The sequence below is a fragment of the Dromaius novaehollandiae genome, chromosome 19 (genome assembly GCF_036370855.1).
Source record: "Dromaius novaehollandiae isolate bDroNov1 chromosome 19, bDroNov1.hap1, whole genome shotgun sequence".
In the NCBI taxonomy this organism is placed as follows: Eukaryota; Metazoa; Chordata; class Aves; order Casuariiformes; family Dromaiidae; genus Dromaius; species Dromaius novaehollandiae.
Window position 1 is genome coordinate 6,066,598 of NC_088116.1, and position 14,496 is coordinate 6,081,093.

The 14,496-nt window shown below is 66.8% G+C and overlaps 4 protein-coding genes and 2 non-coding genes across 6 annotated transcripts; 2 read left to right on the forward strand and 4 right to left on the reverse strand.

Annotated features, from left to right (window-relative positions):
• Positions 1-3,559: 3,559 nt before the first annotated feature.
• RPL23A (ribosomal protein L23a) lies at positions 3,560-6,287 on the reverse strand. The gene is made up of 5 exons (XM_026105591.2): positions 6,053-6,287; positions 5,391-5,571; positions 4,868-5,044; positions 4,403-4,472; positions 3,560-3,625 (listed from the first exon to the last, which is right to left on the reverse strand). The coding sequence occupies exons 1-5, from the start codon at positions 6,270-6,272 to the stop codon at positions 3,611-3,613; spliced, it is 663 nt and encodes a 220-aa protein (XP_025961376.2). The 5' UTR covers positions 6,273-6,287; the 3' UTR covers positions 3,560-3,610.
• On the reverse strand, positions 4,548-4,614 carry LOC112986408 (small nucleolar RNA SNORD42). The gene has a single exon (XR_003259998.1). It is a non-coding gene; the product is annotated as a small nucleolar RNA SNORD42 (small nucleolar RNA).
• On the reverse strand, positions 5,145-5,217 carry LOC112986410 (small nucleolar RNA Z17). Its single transcript, XR_003260000.1, has one exon. It is a non-coding gene; the product is annotated as a small nucleolar RNA Z17 (small nucleolar RNA).
• A 76-nt stretch (positions 6,288-6,363) lies between the features above and the next one.
• Positions 6,364-9,523, forward strand: RAB34 (RAB34, member RAS oncogene family). The gene is made up of 11 exons (XM_064523277.1): positions 6,364-6,516; positions 7,231-7,343; positions 7,441-7,532; positions 7,934-7,999; positions 8,094-8,195; positions 8,267-8,331; positions 8,402-8,453; positions 8,575-8,656; positions 8,740-8,830; positions 8,911-9,018; positions 9,095-9,523. Exons 2-11 carry the CDS (start codon positions 7,290-7,292, stop codon positions 9,160-9,162), a joined length of 780 nt encoding a protein of 259 aa, XP_064379347.1. The 5' UTR covers positions 6,364-6,516; positions 7,231-7,289; the 3' UTR covers positions 9,163-9,523.
• LOC112986354 (adenine phosphoribosyltransferase-like) lies at positions 9,446-10,775 on the reverse strand. The gene is made up of 6 exons (XM_026105590.2): positions 10,696-10,775; positions 10,441-10,574; positions 10,264-10,357; positions 10,040-10,186; positions 9,858-9,953; positions 9,446-9,771 (listed from the first exon to the last, which is right to left on the reverse strand). The coding sequence occupies exons 2-6, from the start codon at positions 10,561-10,563 to the stop codon at positions 9,644-9,646; spliced, it is 588 nt and encodes a 195-aa protein (XP_025961375.1). The 5' UTR covers positions 10,564-10,574; positions 10,696-10,775; the 3' UTR covers positions 9,446-9,643.
• A 1,184-nt stretch (positions 10,776-11,959) lies between these two features.
• On the forward strand, positions 11,960-14,165 carry PROCA1 (protein interacting with cyclin A1). Its single transcript, XM_064523278.1, has 4 exons — positions 11,960-12,161; positions 12,986-13,118; positions 13,241-13,375; positions 13,462-14,165. Exons 1-4 carry the CDS (start codon positions 11,990-11,992, stop codon positions 14,087-14,089), a joined length of 1,068 nt encoding a protein of 355 aa, XP_064379348.1. The 5' UTR covers positions 11,960-11,989; the 3' UTR covers positions 14,090-14,165.
• Positions 14,166-14,496: the final 331 nt, after the last annotated feature.

The following is a 14,496-nucleotide window of genomic DNA, read 5'->3' on the forward strand; positions in this document are numbered from 1 at the left end:
GAGACTCCAGCCTTGGATCCGTCCTGCAGACAGGTCCCTCCGTTCTTCCTCCCTCTTCCAGAGATCCCTGTGCGCCCCGAGCTCCCTCGGGCCCGGGGCAGGGAGCCAGGCGAGGTACCAAGCCCTGCTGCAGTCGCCGACCTGCCTGCCCACCCCGGCGACGAGGGGCCTGGCCGGGCTGCATGACTCACCCGGCAGCCACGTGAAGTGGAGCTGGCATGGGAAGGCCGTGTGAGGCCACGGGCTCTTCCTGGAAGACGGCTGCCTGCTCACATCCCCCCGGAGCCATCTTCCCCAGCGTGGCACGGCTCCAGCCCCGGGGCAGCCCGCTGCCTCCGCGGCCGCTCTCAGGGCGGTGGGGGGAGAGGAGGGACCCGGCTCCCCAGCAGCAGCAGGGTTGAGCCGGCCCAGCCGGTCCCACGGAGCAGGAAAGCACCGGGTGGATGAATCCTGCTGACGAGATGGCTCTGGGATCTCTCTGGACTGGCACACGCAGCCGGGCTGAGAGGGACTCCGGCCCGGCCCCTGCTGCAGGGCAGGATCAGCCCCGCCGACGCGCTGCCAGCACTGCTCAGGCAGGGGCAGAGCTGCCCATCTGGAGGGAGCTGGTGATTGCAGCACGTCTCAGGGTGGAGGAAGAGGGGTGTGCGCTCCCCATACGCAGAGAGCTGGGGAACGCCCCGGCGCCAGCGATCAGATCCTGCCCAGCATGTGCTGAGGACTCCTAGGCTGGTGCAGGGGCTGGGGACAGCGCTGGGGACAGCCTAGCAGCCAGGCTGGGAACACGATACTCGGGACACTGCATGGGCTGGGATCTGCTAAGGCTTCAAACCAGCCACCCCACCCCTCCGAGCTCAGTGCCAGAACAGTTAAGCAAACCCGGTGCCGACATCTCCAAGCAGCCCCCAAGCCGAGCTGCAGGGATCCCCTCCCGCCCGCGCAGGCTGCAGCCTCGCTGTTAGAAGCATGTCGCAACAAACACCCCGCAACTTTGCAGCTGCAGTTTAAGCCTCCTTACACCAAGTCACTCTGCAAACACCCCACAGTCAAGCCTAGGTCCTCATTTTCCGTCACCCCCATCTCTGCTCCCTTCCCCTGCTCTTTCTTAGCATGTAGCGGACATGGATCTGCCCTGGGAGCCTGGCGCTGCTGGGGGACCAGCCGAGGGGCCAGCAGCGCCTCGGCCCGGGGAAGGGTCAGGCATGACAAAGCTTCCCTGAGCAGGGAGCCCAGCTCCCCCCCAGCTTCCAGGCAGAGCATCTCCCAGCACCAGCCAGGCTGGGGCAGCTCTGGGTCAGGCTGGCTGCCAGTCCCCGCAGCAAGCGCTGGGAAGCTGCATGCAAGGAGCCAGACAGCAGCAGCCACGGGGCTAAGATGAGGCAGGGTCAGGGCAGATTGCAAGTCATGCTGATGTGAAAACCCTTCCTTGCCCAGCCTCCACGCTGCCCGGGAGGGCTGCAGCACACTCCTGCTCCTCGCAGCATGGGGCAGAGCCCCCCCAGCATCAGCTCCCCTCCCTCAGCAATACAGGTGAGGGGCACTTCTCTCCCCACATCTTTCTGGGGGCAACCACAGCTCTGCTGAGCAGAAGGCACAGAGCAGACCCGGACAGGCCTCGCAGAGCCCCTGCTGCTGCTTCTCCCCTTCCTGGGTGCTCAGTTCACCCAGGCAGCCGAGGCCTGGGTAGGTGCCCTCACCCCAGCTGCAAGGCAGGGAGCTCAGGCCAGCATGAACACCAGTGCTCCCAGTGGAGCCATATCACAGGCAGGGAAAGCTACAGTTCCTATCTCCCTTTTCAGCCTTATCTGTCTCTGAACAGCTTGTCAACAGCCTCTGCTCTCAAGGAGTTTCAAGCCCCCGGCCTGGGCTTGGGAAGGTCAAGGGCTCAGAGCCTTTTCACAGGTTTTTGGCCTGCACCCAGAGTGAAAGAACAGCTCTGCACAGCACCCACGGAGCTGAGAGGGACTGGCTGCCAGGGACACAGCCCTCTTCCCTCCAGGCAGTTTCTCTCCCATACCTGCTGCTCTTTGGGCAAACAGGGAGTTTCCTGCTTTGCTTTGCGGGGGGCCAGCAAGCACTGGGGCTCCCATCCATCACCCCACACCGAGTGAGAGCTTCAGGCTGGCTTCGAGCAGCAGCCTGAGGGCAGCCAAGGTTTGCCTGCACCATGGTGAGCGCAAAGGCTTTGTTTTCGTTGCATGCCCACAGCTGCCCTCCAGCCGGGGACAGGGCGCGATGCCAGCTGACCTCTGGCGCAGCACTGGCGGACCACATGTACGATGGCTCCACAGAACATCCCTACGCCTCTGCAGCTACTGCAGAAATCGCCCTTTGATCGACAGCAGTTTGCATCTTACCTTGCAGATCTCAGTACCTGGAGCCGTTCCACAGCAGAGGACCTTGGCGAGGTGCAACATGGAGAGCAGTTGCACTCAGCCCAGAACAAATCTTCACCCCAAGGTCCTGAAAGCAGTGCCAATTTGGATAACTCCCCTTTTTCACTTCACTGCCACCCTTCTCATGTGCAAACCACTATTCCATGGTGCCCATGCACAGGACTCCACCACCCCCTGCAAGAAGCTAGGACAGGAACACGATATCCTACTGGCCAAGAGCTCATTTACCCTGATCAATATTTGGTCACAACTTTTCCCATCTTAGTAGAGCATAACTACATACTTAAGGCTAAGTAAGCCTAAATACTTTTCGTACTTTATTTCTACTTCCTGCTTCTCAAGTGCTCCACATTCTTACGACTCTCTAAACACTCTGAAAAGCCTTTTTCAATTAAAAATCTGAGGAAGCAGAAGATTGCAAAGGCAGCAACAGCAGCTACAGTTTGGAAACAGCTTTGATTGGGACCATGAACCCAGTGAGGTCATGGGCAATGTAACAGGAACCATGTCGGGGAAATTCACATGCTGCAGTAAGGGTAGTAGGGAACATGCCAGAAAAGAAAAAACAGAAGCACCTGCTATTAAACAGCCACTAGTTTGAGGGCTTTGTGAAGAAGTCTACAGCCTATGCAAAGTTGATAAAACTAGGCAAATGTTGCAATACTCAGCTTGTGCCAGATCTGAGCCATAAGCACATTTTTGTTGTGGTTAATACCTACCTCCTGGACACCTGTATGCTTGTGGAATGCTCCAGAGTGATACAAGGAAGCTACGTAGCACTCCTGGAACAATGACTGCAAGCATATGCCAACTACACAGTGCAACAAGACACATTAGGATACCACACGTCTCTGGTGAACAGTATATTTGAGATCCAGGGGAGTGTCACCTCATTTAAGTTTATCCACAGCACAAAAAACAGGTCAAGGATCCAAGACCTTAGTGCCATAGTGCAGGCCACAGTGACAAGAAACCAGACACGGGACAGCACGCACCCCCGGTATGAACGTTCACTGAGCACCGTTAACACCACCCCTGCCAGCCTAGCGCCAGGCTGCAGCACAAGGGCAGGAGGAGCTCAGTTTACTGAAACGCAGCCCCGAGGCTCCTGGGCGTTCTCTTTTGCATGGGCTGCGCAGTCACAAAACACAAGAGCCCCTCAGTAGCGTTACAGGGTTTATTATCCCATCTGTAGAGTCCTTGGTAGATGCAGTTTAGATGATTCCAATCTGGAAAGAAGCAAAACATGTTAAATCAGATGCTACAGCAGCAGAAAGGCAGAGCCCTCCACCACACACATCCCTGCCACTGCTGCACCTCCCCAGGAGTCCTGGCCTCTGAGGACAGCCTTGCTCCTCCCAGACTTGCCCGAGTCTCTTCCTTCCAACACAGCCATATTCCACACTTACTCCACTGTGACCCCTTGTGTTGATCCACACAACCGTGTTCCCCTACTCCAATACCTACCACCACTGCCTCTTGCCTACCCCTCAACCATATGAAAGACTGAACTGTTCACCACTTTCAGCAACACAACTATCTGCACAACAGAAAATCCTCCTTCACCCAGGACAGCAGGGCCAAAGCACAAGGGCCTCAGAGACCACTTCCTCTTCTTGCAAGAGCCACCGACATTGCTTAAATGGATTGCACCGGCCAAGAACACTATTAGGACAAATGCTGTTTTGACTGAGAAGCTGCAGGTAAACTTTCACATCATTCCCCCCACAATACTTTAGAGCTCTTAAGTCTCATGGAGCGTAGCCCTCCCAGGAGGAGTTACAGAACAACAGCTCTCCTTTGTGAGTAACTTTGAAACTTTACAATATGGCCTTGCTTATGAACACTGCTAGATCCAGCTGAGCAGCAAGGACACTCCACAGAAGTGCTGGTGTGCCTGCTGCAGGCACAACACAAATATCTCGCATGAACACCAGGAAGAACAGCCTGGTGCAGAAGATATAAGACAGCAAATGGGAGCTGACAAAGTTTCAGAGATTTCTCACCTTGTTGGCTACATCCAGCGCATCATAATCTGGAGCCAGGCGGACGTAAGCCTTTTTCTCCCCATCAGGCCTGGCGTGGAACAAGAAGCATCAGCACAGAGGCGCACAGCTCCCCCTACCCACTCCACACGCCTGCTATAGCGGTGTGCATCAGTGGTTCCTTTGGAAACATCAGTTTTCTCAGTGGAAAAAAAAGTTCACATCATCTGCACAGCTCCCCTGGTGTTAAAGGGGTCCCCGAGGAAGCCAACCTTCTGGTCTACCACCATTTTACACTCCCACTTAGATGCACTCAGACATGAGTTGCATTTATCAAAACTAACACTACAGTGCTTAATCCCACACTTCCTCAGCCACCTGCAGTGCTGCTGAAACTCACATGCGTTCAAGTTTCCTGCTAAAAGCCACTCTGGGCACTTGAAGCATCCATACCCACACATCACTTCTTCTCTTCCTCTTACTCACCTAATCAACGTGTTGACCTTGGCTACATCGATATCATACAACTTCTTCACAGCCTGTTTGATCTGATGCTTGTTGGCCTTGACATCAACAATGAAAACTAGAGTGTTGTTGTCCTCTATCTTCTTCATTGCCGATTCTGTGGTCAAAGGGAACTTGATAATGGCATAATGGTCAAGCCTGCCAAAAAGAGACCCTTTGGTTACAAAAGGCTAGCAGGAGCTGCTGCCACATTTTAAGGGCTTTCTAACACTACAGATATCATCTAAAGAAAGTTGGGGGTGCATCAGTTGCCAAAAAAGTTCTAATCACAAGCTCTCAGACTTTGGTCGCATGTAATCATCACCTGCACCCCAACAACCGAGTCCAACGCTCTGCCACCAAGACACGGCTCAGCCCCCAGGGCAGCACACTAGTAAGGTCTCACCCTGGAACCTCTGAAGGCACACAAACCCCCACACTGGCTTGTGCAGGGGGCTGCCCCATCTCACAAACCTTGCAGCACGGCCCAGTGCCCCACACATACTTGTTTCTTCGTGGGGCGCTCTTCCGGAGGTACTTCGGCTGTCGCCGCAGGCGCAGAGTCTTGGGCCTCCGGAAAGTGGGCGACGTGCGGATCTTCTTCTTCTTGTGGCTGTGGACCCCCTTCAGGACGGCCTTCTTGGCCTTCAGCGCCTTGGCCTTCGCTTCTGTCTTCGGGGTCACAGCTACAGCACAAGCTCAGTCAGCACAAGCGGGAGATGCAGCACCAGGACACTCCCCCGAGGGACCGCTGCCTCCCCCCGCCCTGCACCACCACGGACGGGACCTCTCCTAGGGGACCCGGGCACCCCTTCCCTACCCCCCCCCCCCAACCGACTAGGGCCTCCCCCCAAAAGGCCCCACGCACCTGGGTCTCCCCTCTGCCCCACACAGCGCTCCCCGGCTTCCTCGTCCCCCGAGCCCAAGCAGACCGGGACTTCCAGTGCCCCAGGCCTAGACCAGGCCCTCCACACCGCCAAGCGAGCGGCCCGGCCCGCCGGTGCAGGCCTCACCCCCCCCTCCACGTGCCCGCGGCCCAGCACCAGCCTCCAGCCCTCCCCCGCGCCGCCCGCCCCTCAGCCCGGCGCTCCGCGGAGGCCCCACGCCCCCGGGAGCCACAGCACCCCCCTCCCGGTCCCGCCACCCCTGCGGGCCGCCCGCTCTCACCCTCTTTCTTCACTTTGGGCGCCATCTTGGCCAGGCGGAAGCCGAAAGGGGCTGCCCGCGCCGCGCCGCACGGGCTTATAGCGCCAAGTCGCGCGGGACGCCACCAAGTCTCGCGACACCGCGATGTCTGCCGGGAAGCGTAGTTCCGCCGCTGCCCACCCCCGCCAGCCTCCCCCGCGCAGGCGCCGTGGCGCTTTCCCCCGCCCCCGCAGGGGATCATGGGGGTTGTAGTCCCGCGCCGCCCCCGTGGCGGCCAGGGAGGCGGGGGCGGGGGCCGGGAGGCCGGTCCGGGGGTACCGGGGCCCCCTCCCGTGGCAGCACACCCAAGGCCCAGCCCCGGAGGAACGGGCGGGCTGATCCCTCCCCTCCCTGCCGCCCCCCGGGGGCGGGGCCGGCACGCCCGTTCCCGCGGGGCTGGGCGTGCAGCGCCGAGCACCGCTGCCGCCGGAGCCGGGAGGCGCCCGGTAACGGGGCCCCCCGCTGGGAGGGGGCCGCGAGGGGCCGCGAGCAGCGCCGCCGTCGCGGGGGGATCGGGCCGGGGGGACGGGGCGGCCGTGACACGCGGCGTGGGGGGAGCCGTGCCGGGGCGGGGGGACAGACGGACGCAGGGACGGACGGACGCGGGGATGGACGGACCCAGGGTGTGGGGACGGCCACGCGTGGGGACAGACGGGCGTGGGGACAGACGGACGTGGGGACAGATGGACGCGGGGCGCAGGGACAGCCATGTGTGGGGACAGATGGACCCAGGGTGTGGGGATGGCCATGCATGGGGACAGACGGACGTGAGGACAGACAGACCCGGGGCGTGGGGACAGATGGATGTGGGGACAGACAGATGCGGGGATGGACAGACCTGGGGCACGGGGACAGCCATGCGTGGGGACGGACGGACGCGGGGATGGACAGACCCAGGGCATGGGGACGGCCATGCGTGGGGACAGATGGATGTGGGGACGGATGGACGCGGGGACGGACGGACCCGGGGCGCAGGGATGGCCACGCGTGAGGACAGACGGATGTGGGGATGGTGGGGACACACGGACAGCCATACCATGGGGCACAGGGACAGCCATGGGGGGGGACATGGGGCTGGCTGGGACACACAGACAGCCACGCCGGGGGCCGGCGGTGCGCGGGGCCGTGGGGCCGAGGCTCGCTGCCGCTCCGCCCCCCAGGACCCGCCGCGGCCCTCGGCCCGTCCCCGCTGCCGCCGGCCCGCGCGGCCCCGCGCAGGATGAACGTGCTGGCCCCGGTGCGCAGGGACAGGGTCGTCGCCGACCTGCCCCAGGTGAGCGCGGGGACACCGGGGGGCACGGACGGACGGATGCCGATGCCGGCCGGGCCCGTGTCCCCCCCCCGGCGCCTCACCGCGGCTCCCCTTCCAGTGCTTTCGGAAGGAGGCGGCCCTGCACGCCCGCCCGGCCTTCCACCCCAGCGTGGCCGGCGCCTGCCAGGAGCAGCGGACGGGCACCGTGGGGTGAGTGCCGGCGGCGCCCGCCGTGGACTCCCAGCAGCCGTGGGGCTCGTGGTCCCGCGCGGCTCCCGGCGCCGCCGGAGCTGAGTCACGGCACAGGAATGTGGCGGGGGGGGCAGAAGATGGGGGGTCCGGATGGGGTTGCGGCGGCGGGAAAGCGCGGCCTCTGGGCCGGCTTGCCTGGGCCCCTTCCCGGGGAAAACCGTGGGATGGAGATGGCTCCGAGGGGCGCCGCGGGGCTCCCTGGCAGCGGGTCCCCAGTGGGACCCTGAGGTGCCCCCAGCCCCAAGCCATCCCCCCTACCAGGACCCCCCGAGCTCGCCACCCGCCATGCTGGGGAGGGGGGACGCCCCAGGTGCTCGCAGTGCTGCTAAGCGGCCGCCGCGCTCCCCTCCGCCCTGCAGGTTCAAGATCTCCAAGATCATCGTGGTGGGAGACCTCTCGGTGGGGAAGACCTGCCTCATCAACCGGTAACTTCGCGGCGCCGTGGGGCCGAGCATCCCCCGGGTGGGGGCACCAAACCCCCCCCCAGCGGTGGGTTGACACCCCCCCCTCCACCCCCAGCTTTTGCAAGGACACCTTCGACAAGAACTACAAGGCCACCATCGGGGTGGACTTCGAAATGGAGCGCTTCGAGGTGCTGGGTGTCCCCTTCAGCCTGCAGCTGTGAGTAACCGGCCCCAGGCCCCCGCCGCGGCCCCCCTGGCCCCCACCCACCACCTGCCCTCTGCCCCCAGGTGGGACACGGCCGGCCAGGAGCGCTTCAAGTGCATCGCCTCCACCTACTACCGGGGCGCGCAAGGTGAGGTGCCCGCCGCGGCCCCGCCGCCTCCCCGCCGGCCGCCCCTGCCTCACCTCTCCTCCTCCCCCAGCCATCGTCATCGTCTTCGACCTCAACGACGTGGCCTCCCTGGAGCACACGCGGTAGGTGCCGCGGGGATTGGCGCCGGGGGCGGGCAGGGCATGCGGCGGGGCCGGCGACCGTGTTTGAGCGAGGCGGTAGCGCGGGGCCGCGAGGCGCCCGCAGTGACGGTGGCTCCCGCAGGCAGTGGCTCGCTGACGCCCTCAAGGAGAACGACCCGTCCAACGTCATCCTCTTCTTGGTGGGCTCCAAGAAGGACCTGAGCGTGAGTGTGTCCTCCCCACCGGGTGCCGCGGGGCCGTGCCGGCGTCCCCCCGCCCCACAGCCCTGCCCCTCGCCCCTCCGCAGACGCCGGCGCAGTACAGCCTCATGGAGAAGGACGCCCTCAAGGTGGCCCAGGAGATGCAGGCGGAGTATTGGGCCGTGTCCTCCCTCACCGGTGGGTCCCGGGGGCCGAGCGGGCTCGGATGGGGGGGAGCCGGGGGGGGGGACGCTCACGCGTCTCGTCCCGCGGGGCAGGGGAGAACGTGCGGGACTTCTTCTTCCGTGTGGCGGCGCTGACCTTCGAGAGCAGCGTGCTGGCCGAGCTGGAGCGCAGCGGCGCCCGCAAGATCGGCGACACCGTGCGTGAGTACCGCGGGGGCGCGGGTGGGGGGACGCGGCCCCCCCGGCCGCCCCACCGACGCGGCCCTGCCTCCGCCAGGGATCAGCGGCCCCGAGAGCGACCTGTACCTGACGGCGCCGCGCAAGAAGCCCAAGTGCTGCCAGTGAGGAGCCGCCCCGCGGCCCCCGCACCTCGCTACCAAAGACGGCCGGCGCCTCCTGCCCCGCCGATCCGGCCTCCCGTGCTCCTGCCTCCGCTGCCCCGGCTCCGGGCAAGCCGGGACGGCACCAGCCGCTGCTTTGAGACGCTGCCTCGCTCCGGCTTGGCTCTCTCCGGCTGTGCCGTGGGTCTCCCGGCGGTGCCCGGGGCTGGCGCGGCCACTGCTCCAAGCAGCCCCCGCCGGGGTCCGGCACCGGCCAGGCCCGCAGCGAGGGCCAGGGCATCCTTAGCTATGCAACTCCACGTATCGTTAGCAGGGGCTCCGATTTTTCATAATAAAATGGTTTTTACACTTTTTAAAAAAAGAAACGAGCTCTGTGGCTCCCTGCTGCTTCCCGGGCTGCCCCCCAGGGAAGCTGGCGGGGGCAAAGCGGCCTCGCTGCCGGCGGGGGCTGCGGGCGTCCCGCTTTACCCCGCGGCGTGGGGCGCTCAGGGCCCGGCGAGCTGGTGGCGGTCGAAGCGGGGCTGCAGGTGCGGGGGCACGCAGTGCGCGCACTTGTAGCGCTCGCGGATCCAGCGCCCGCCCTCGCTGTCCTCGATGCAGACGGCGGCGACGCCTGCGGGACGGGCGGCCGAGGGGGCTCAGCGCCGGCGGGGCGGGAGGGCAGGGTGGCCCCCCCGCGCCCGGCACCCGCCGTCCTACCTGCCACGACTCCCCCCAGCCGCTCCACCAGCTCGATGGCGGCCCGCATGGTGCCACCGGTTTCCACCCACTGGTCCACAAGCAGAACGCGGAGGCCTGGCGCGGGGGCAGAGCAGGGCTGAGGTGCCGTCCCCACGCCGTCCCCGCACCATCCCCGCGCCGTCCCCGCGCCGTGGGCTCACCTGGGGCCACCGCATCCGTGCGGACCTCCATGAGCTTCTGGCGCCCCGAGTAGTCGGTGTAGGGCTGGGCCAGTGTCTCCACGCAGAGGTGCCCGGCTTTGCGGATGGCCAGGAAGCCCTTCTGCAGCGTGGCCGCCGCTGCGGCACCTGGCACGGGACGGCACCGTCAGGGATGTCCCCGGGGGGGGGGGGGACCCGCCGCAGCCCCGGCGCCCCGCGCTCACCCAGGATGAAGCCCATGGCGTCGATGCCGGCCACCAGGTCGATGGGGTCCCCGCGGAAGGGCTGCAGCAGGTCGGCCACGCAGTCCTGCAAGCCCTGGGGGCAGAGCGGCGGCGCTGGGTGCCGCGGGCCGGTGCGGGCACCCCGTCGCACCACGTCCCGCCCCGGGCGCCGGGTACCTGCGGGTGGCAGTACAGCCGGGACGGGTCGAGCCAGGCGTAGTCGGGCCCCTTGACGTTGGGCGCCATCAGCGCCAGGTACCAGCCCTTGTCCCGGGCGTCGGGGAGGCGGCGCAGGTCCATGCGCGGCGGCGCTGCGAGCGCGGCGGTTAGCACGCGGTCCCCCCCCACCGGGCTGCCGCCACGCTGTGCCCACCGCCCGCCCCAGCCCCGGCCCCCCGCACCGGCGCCCCGCGGTCCCGGCCGGCTCCGTACCTGGGTGCCGGCGGCGAGGCAGAGCCGCGCGGGGCCGTCGCAGGCAGCGTCACGGACAGCGACAGCTGAGCGGGGGCAGTCCCCGTGGCGCTGGGCCCCCGCCAGCGCCCTGGGCACCCGCCCAGCGGCACGGGGCTGCACGCCTGGCTGCATTGCCGGACAGGGAGTTTGCACCTTGGTACATCGACCCCGCCGGGGCGTTGGGCGTCGTGGTGCCATCGCCGTCTCCCGCCGTGCCGGGCGCCGCTCCGAATTGCAAATGGGCTCCGGGAAAAGGGGGGGTGCACAGAGCTGGCAAGCGGGGACACGAGCCCTGGGAAGCCGGGGGAGCTGCCAGCCCCAGCCAGCGCATTGAAGGGACCGTGCCACCCCGGGGGGACACGGGCCACCAGCGCCTGCGCTGGCCTCTGCCACCCCCGGGGCTGCGGGAGCCCCCACGGGGCAGGGGCACAGCTCTGACCCCTGGCACCGAGCGCAGCCCCCGAGGCCTTGTGGCCAGGGCAGCATGCCAAGGGGCCGGGGGCTGGCATGACGGTGGGGCTGGCATGCTACAGGCCCCCGCGTGTCACCCCACTGCTGGTGCCACAGCAACGGGGCTCTGTCCCCAGCCAGCTGCCAAGACGGGGCCGGGTAACCAGCGGTCGCGCGGGGCTGGCGGGGAGGAGAACCCTTTCCCTGCCACCCGGCTGGGGCTGCGCCTGTGGCCCAGGCCTGCGATAGCACCCACAGCACCGGCCCGTGTCCCTGACATTGTCCTGTGTCCCTGCCGCTGTCCCCTGTCCTTGCCAGTGTCCTTGTGACCCTGCTACGATACCATGTCCCTGCTGCTGTTCCATCTCCCTGCTGCTGCCCTGTGTCCCTGCCACTGCCCCGTGTTCCTGCCACCATCCTGTGACCCTGCTACCATACCATGTCCCTGCCATTGCCCCATGTCCCTGCTGCTGCCCCGTGTCCCTGCCACCCGGCCATGCTGAACTGGGCCTGTGAAGGGCAGCCCGGGCCATGCTGTGCCAGCCCTGTCGTGGATGGGCTGCACCGTGCCGTGCCGAGCCGAGCCGTGCCGAGCCGCCTCCGTTACGGGCAGGCCATGCTGTGCTGAGCCGAGCCGAGCTGTGCCGCCTTGGGCCGTGGGTGGGATGAGCCGAGCCGTGCTGATCAGTGCCGTGATGCCCGGACCGTGGGCAGGCTGAGCCGGGCCGGGCCGGGCCGGGCCGGGCCGGGCCGGGCCGCCCCGTCGTGGGCGGGCCGGCGGGCGGCGATAAAGCGGGCGGCGGCGCGGGGCCGGCGCGGTGCCATGTGCCCCCCGCGGCTGCTCTGGCTGCTGCTGGCGGCGGCCGCGGCCCCCGGGGCGGCCCCGGACCCCGCTGCGGCCCCGCCGGGGCGGCCCCGCGCCCGCCGCGGCCTCACCTACCCCGGGACGCTGTGGTGCGGCGCGGGCAGCAACGCGGACGCCTACGAGCAGCTCGGTAAGAGCGGGGGGACCCGCGCCCCGGCCCCGGTCCCGGCCCCCGCCCCGGCCCCGCGCTGCTCCCGGCCCGGCATCGGGGCCCCCCCCATCCGCTCCCCGTCGTGGTGCTGGTCCGGTCCCGGTCCCCATCCTGGTCCCAGCCTCATCCCTAGCGTGGTGCTGGTCTGTCCCTGTCCACCCTGCTCCTGTCCCCAGCATGATGTCGGTCTGGTCCCTGCGCACCCCCATCCAGTCCCCAGCACAGTGCTGGTCTGGTCTCAGTCCGCCCCGCTCCCGTTCCCATCATGGTGCTGGTCTGGTCCCGGTCCCCATCCTGCTCCCAGCCTCATCCCCATCACAGTGCTGGTCCTGTACCGGTCCACTGGATCCCATCCCCATCATGGTGCTGGTCCGGTCCTAGTCCCCATCCTGCTCCCAGCCTCAACCCCATCATGGTGCTGGTCCGGTCCCAGTCTCCATCCTGCTCCCAGCCTCATCCCCATCGTGGTGCTGGTCTGGTCCCAGTCCCCATCCTGCTCCCAGACTCACCCCCATCGTGGTGCTGGTCCAGTCCCAGTCCCCATCCTGCTCCCAGCCTCACCCCCATCGCAGTGCTGCTCCAGTCCCAGGCTCAGTCCAGTCCCCAGCCAAACGCCAGCCCGCTCGCAGCCCCTGCCCGTCTCTGTCTGATCCCAGTCCTGCCTCAGCCTGGTCTAACTCGGACCCCAGTGCTAGCCCAGTCCAGTCTGGCCCCGATCCCACCCCCGCCTAGTCCCGGTGCAGCGCAGCCCAGCCGGGTGCGGGACCCCCGTGGTGCCGCCGCAGCCGGTGCCTTCGCCGCAGGGGAGCACCGGGACACAGACCGGTGCTGCCGGGACCATGACCACTGCCAGCACGTCATCCACCCCTTCGCCGCCCGCTACGGCTACCGCAACCTGCGCTGGCACACCATCAGCCACTGCGACTGCGACCGCAGGTGAGCGGCACCGCGACGCCCCGCGCCCCGGCCGCGTCCCCGCTCCCCCCCGGCGCCGAGGGGCCCTGGCACCCCGGCGTCCCGCGCCCCCCCCTCACCCCCGGCTCCGCTCGGCCGCCCAGGTTGAGGCGCTGCCTACGGCGGGTCAACGACACGGCCTCGCGGGTGGTGGGCCAGGCCTTCTTCAACGTGCTGCGGGTGCCCTGCTTCGAGTTCGCCTACAAGGAGGAGTGCGTGGAGCCCTACCTCTACGTCTGGTAAGCGCGGTCCGGCCGCGGTGCCGGCGCTCGGTCTGGCCATGGCGGGGCCGGGCTCACCCCGCGCCTCTCCGCGCTCTCTCGAGGTGCAAGGCGTACAACACGGTGGCCATCGCGGTGCCCAGGGAGCCGGTGCTCTACGAGTTCGGCGGGGAGCTCATCGACGCGGCGGCGAGGCCCGGGGACACCGGCGGGGAACCTCGGAGCGGCACCGGCGCTGGACCGGCACCCGCCGAGCATCACGCGCCTGCTGAGCATCACGCGACCGCCCGCACCGCCACCGCCACCACCACCGCGGCGGACAGCTGCCTGCTGCCCACCCCGCAGGCAACCCCGAGCGAGAGGAAGGGGAAAGAGAAGAAGAAAAAGAAGGGGAAAGGCCTGAAGAAGAAAGATGCTGCTGAAGCTGGGAGGCTGAGCCATCCCGCACCCGGCACCTGTGCCCACCCCACCCTGCGGCTGGGCGCAGCGGAGCCGGGGGGGGCGGCGAGGCAGGACCCACGGGCCAAGCTGCTGGCGCGGAGCCCGGACTTGGGGGGCGAGGAGGACGTGTCCAATGCCGTGCTCAGTGATGCCCCGGCGGGAGAGGGCTTGGGGAAGGAGCTGGCGCCGGCCTTGCCTTCCACGGCCCCGGCAGCCGGCAGGAAGAGGAGGAGGAAGGAGAAAAACAGAAAGAAGAGACTGAAAAACAAAGCGGAGCCAGAGCCCGCGTGAGATTCGCTGCCGCCACCGTGACTCTCCCCTTACCCTTTGAAAGTTTAGCTGTGTAATAAATTAGGTTGCTCGAGCAGACGGTGTGATGCTCGCCCTGTCTCCGCAGCCTCGGCCGCCCGTGCCCCGCGGGGGGGACGCTGGGGCAGGCCGCGTTCCTGCACGCCAGCCGCCGGGACCACGCAAGCACTGCGCAAAGCTCGGCATGCGCCGAAGGCTGCTCCGGAGCGGCCTTGGGAGGAACGGCGACGCATGGGAGCAGCGCGAGAGCCGGGCTGGGGGACGGCGAGGGGACGGCCCGGGCCCTCGCGGGGCGGCGGGAGGGGAGCGAGCCGGGTGCCCGTGCGCCCAGCCGTGGTGCCCGACCCTCGTGCGCTCCCGCTCGCCTGGTGCCGGTGTGCAGCTCCACG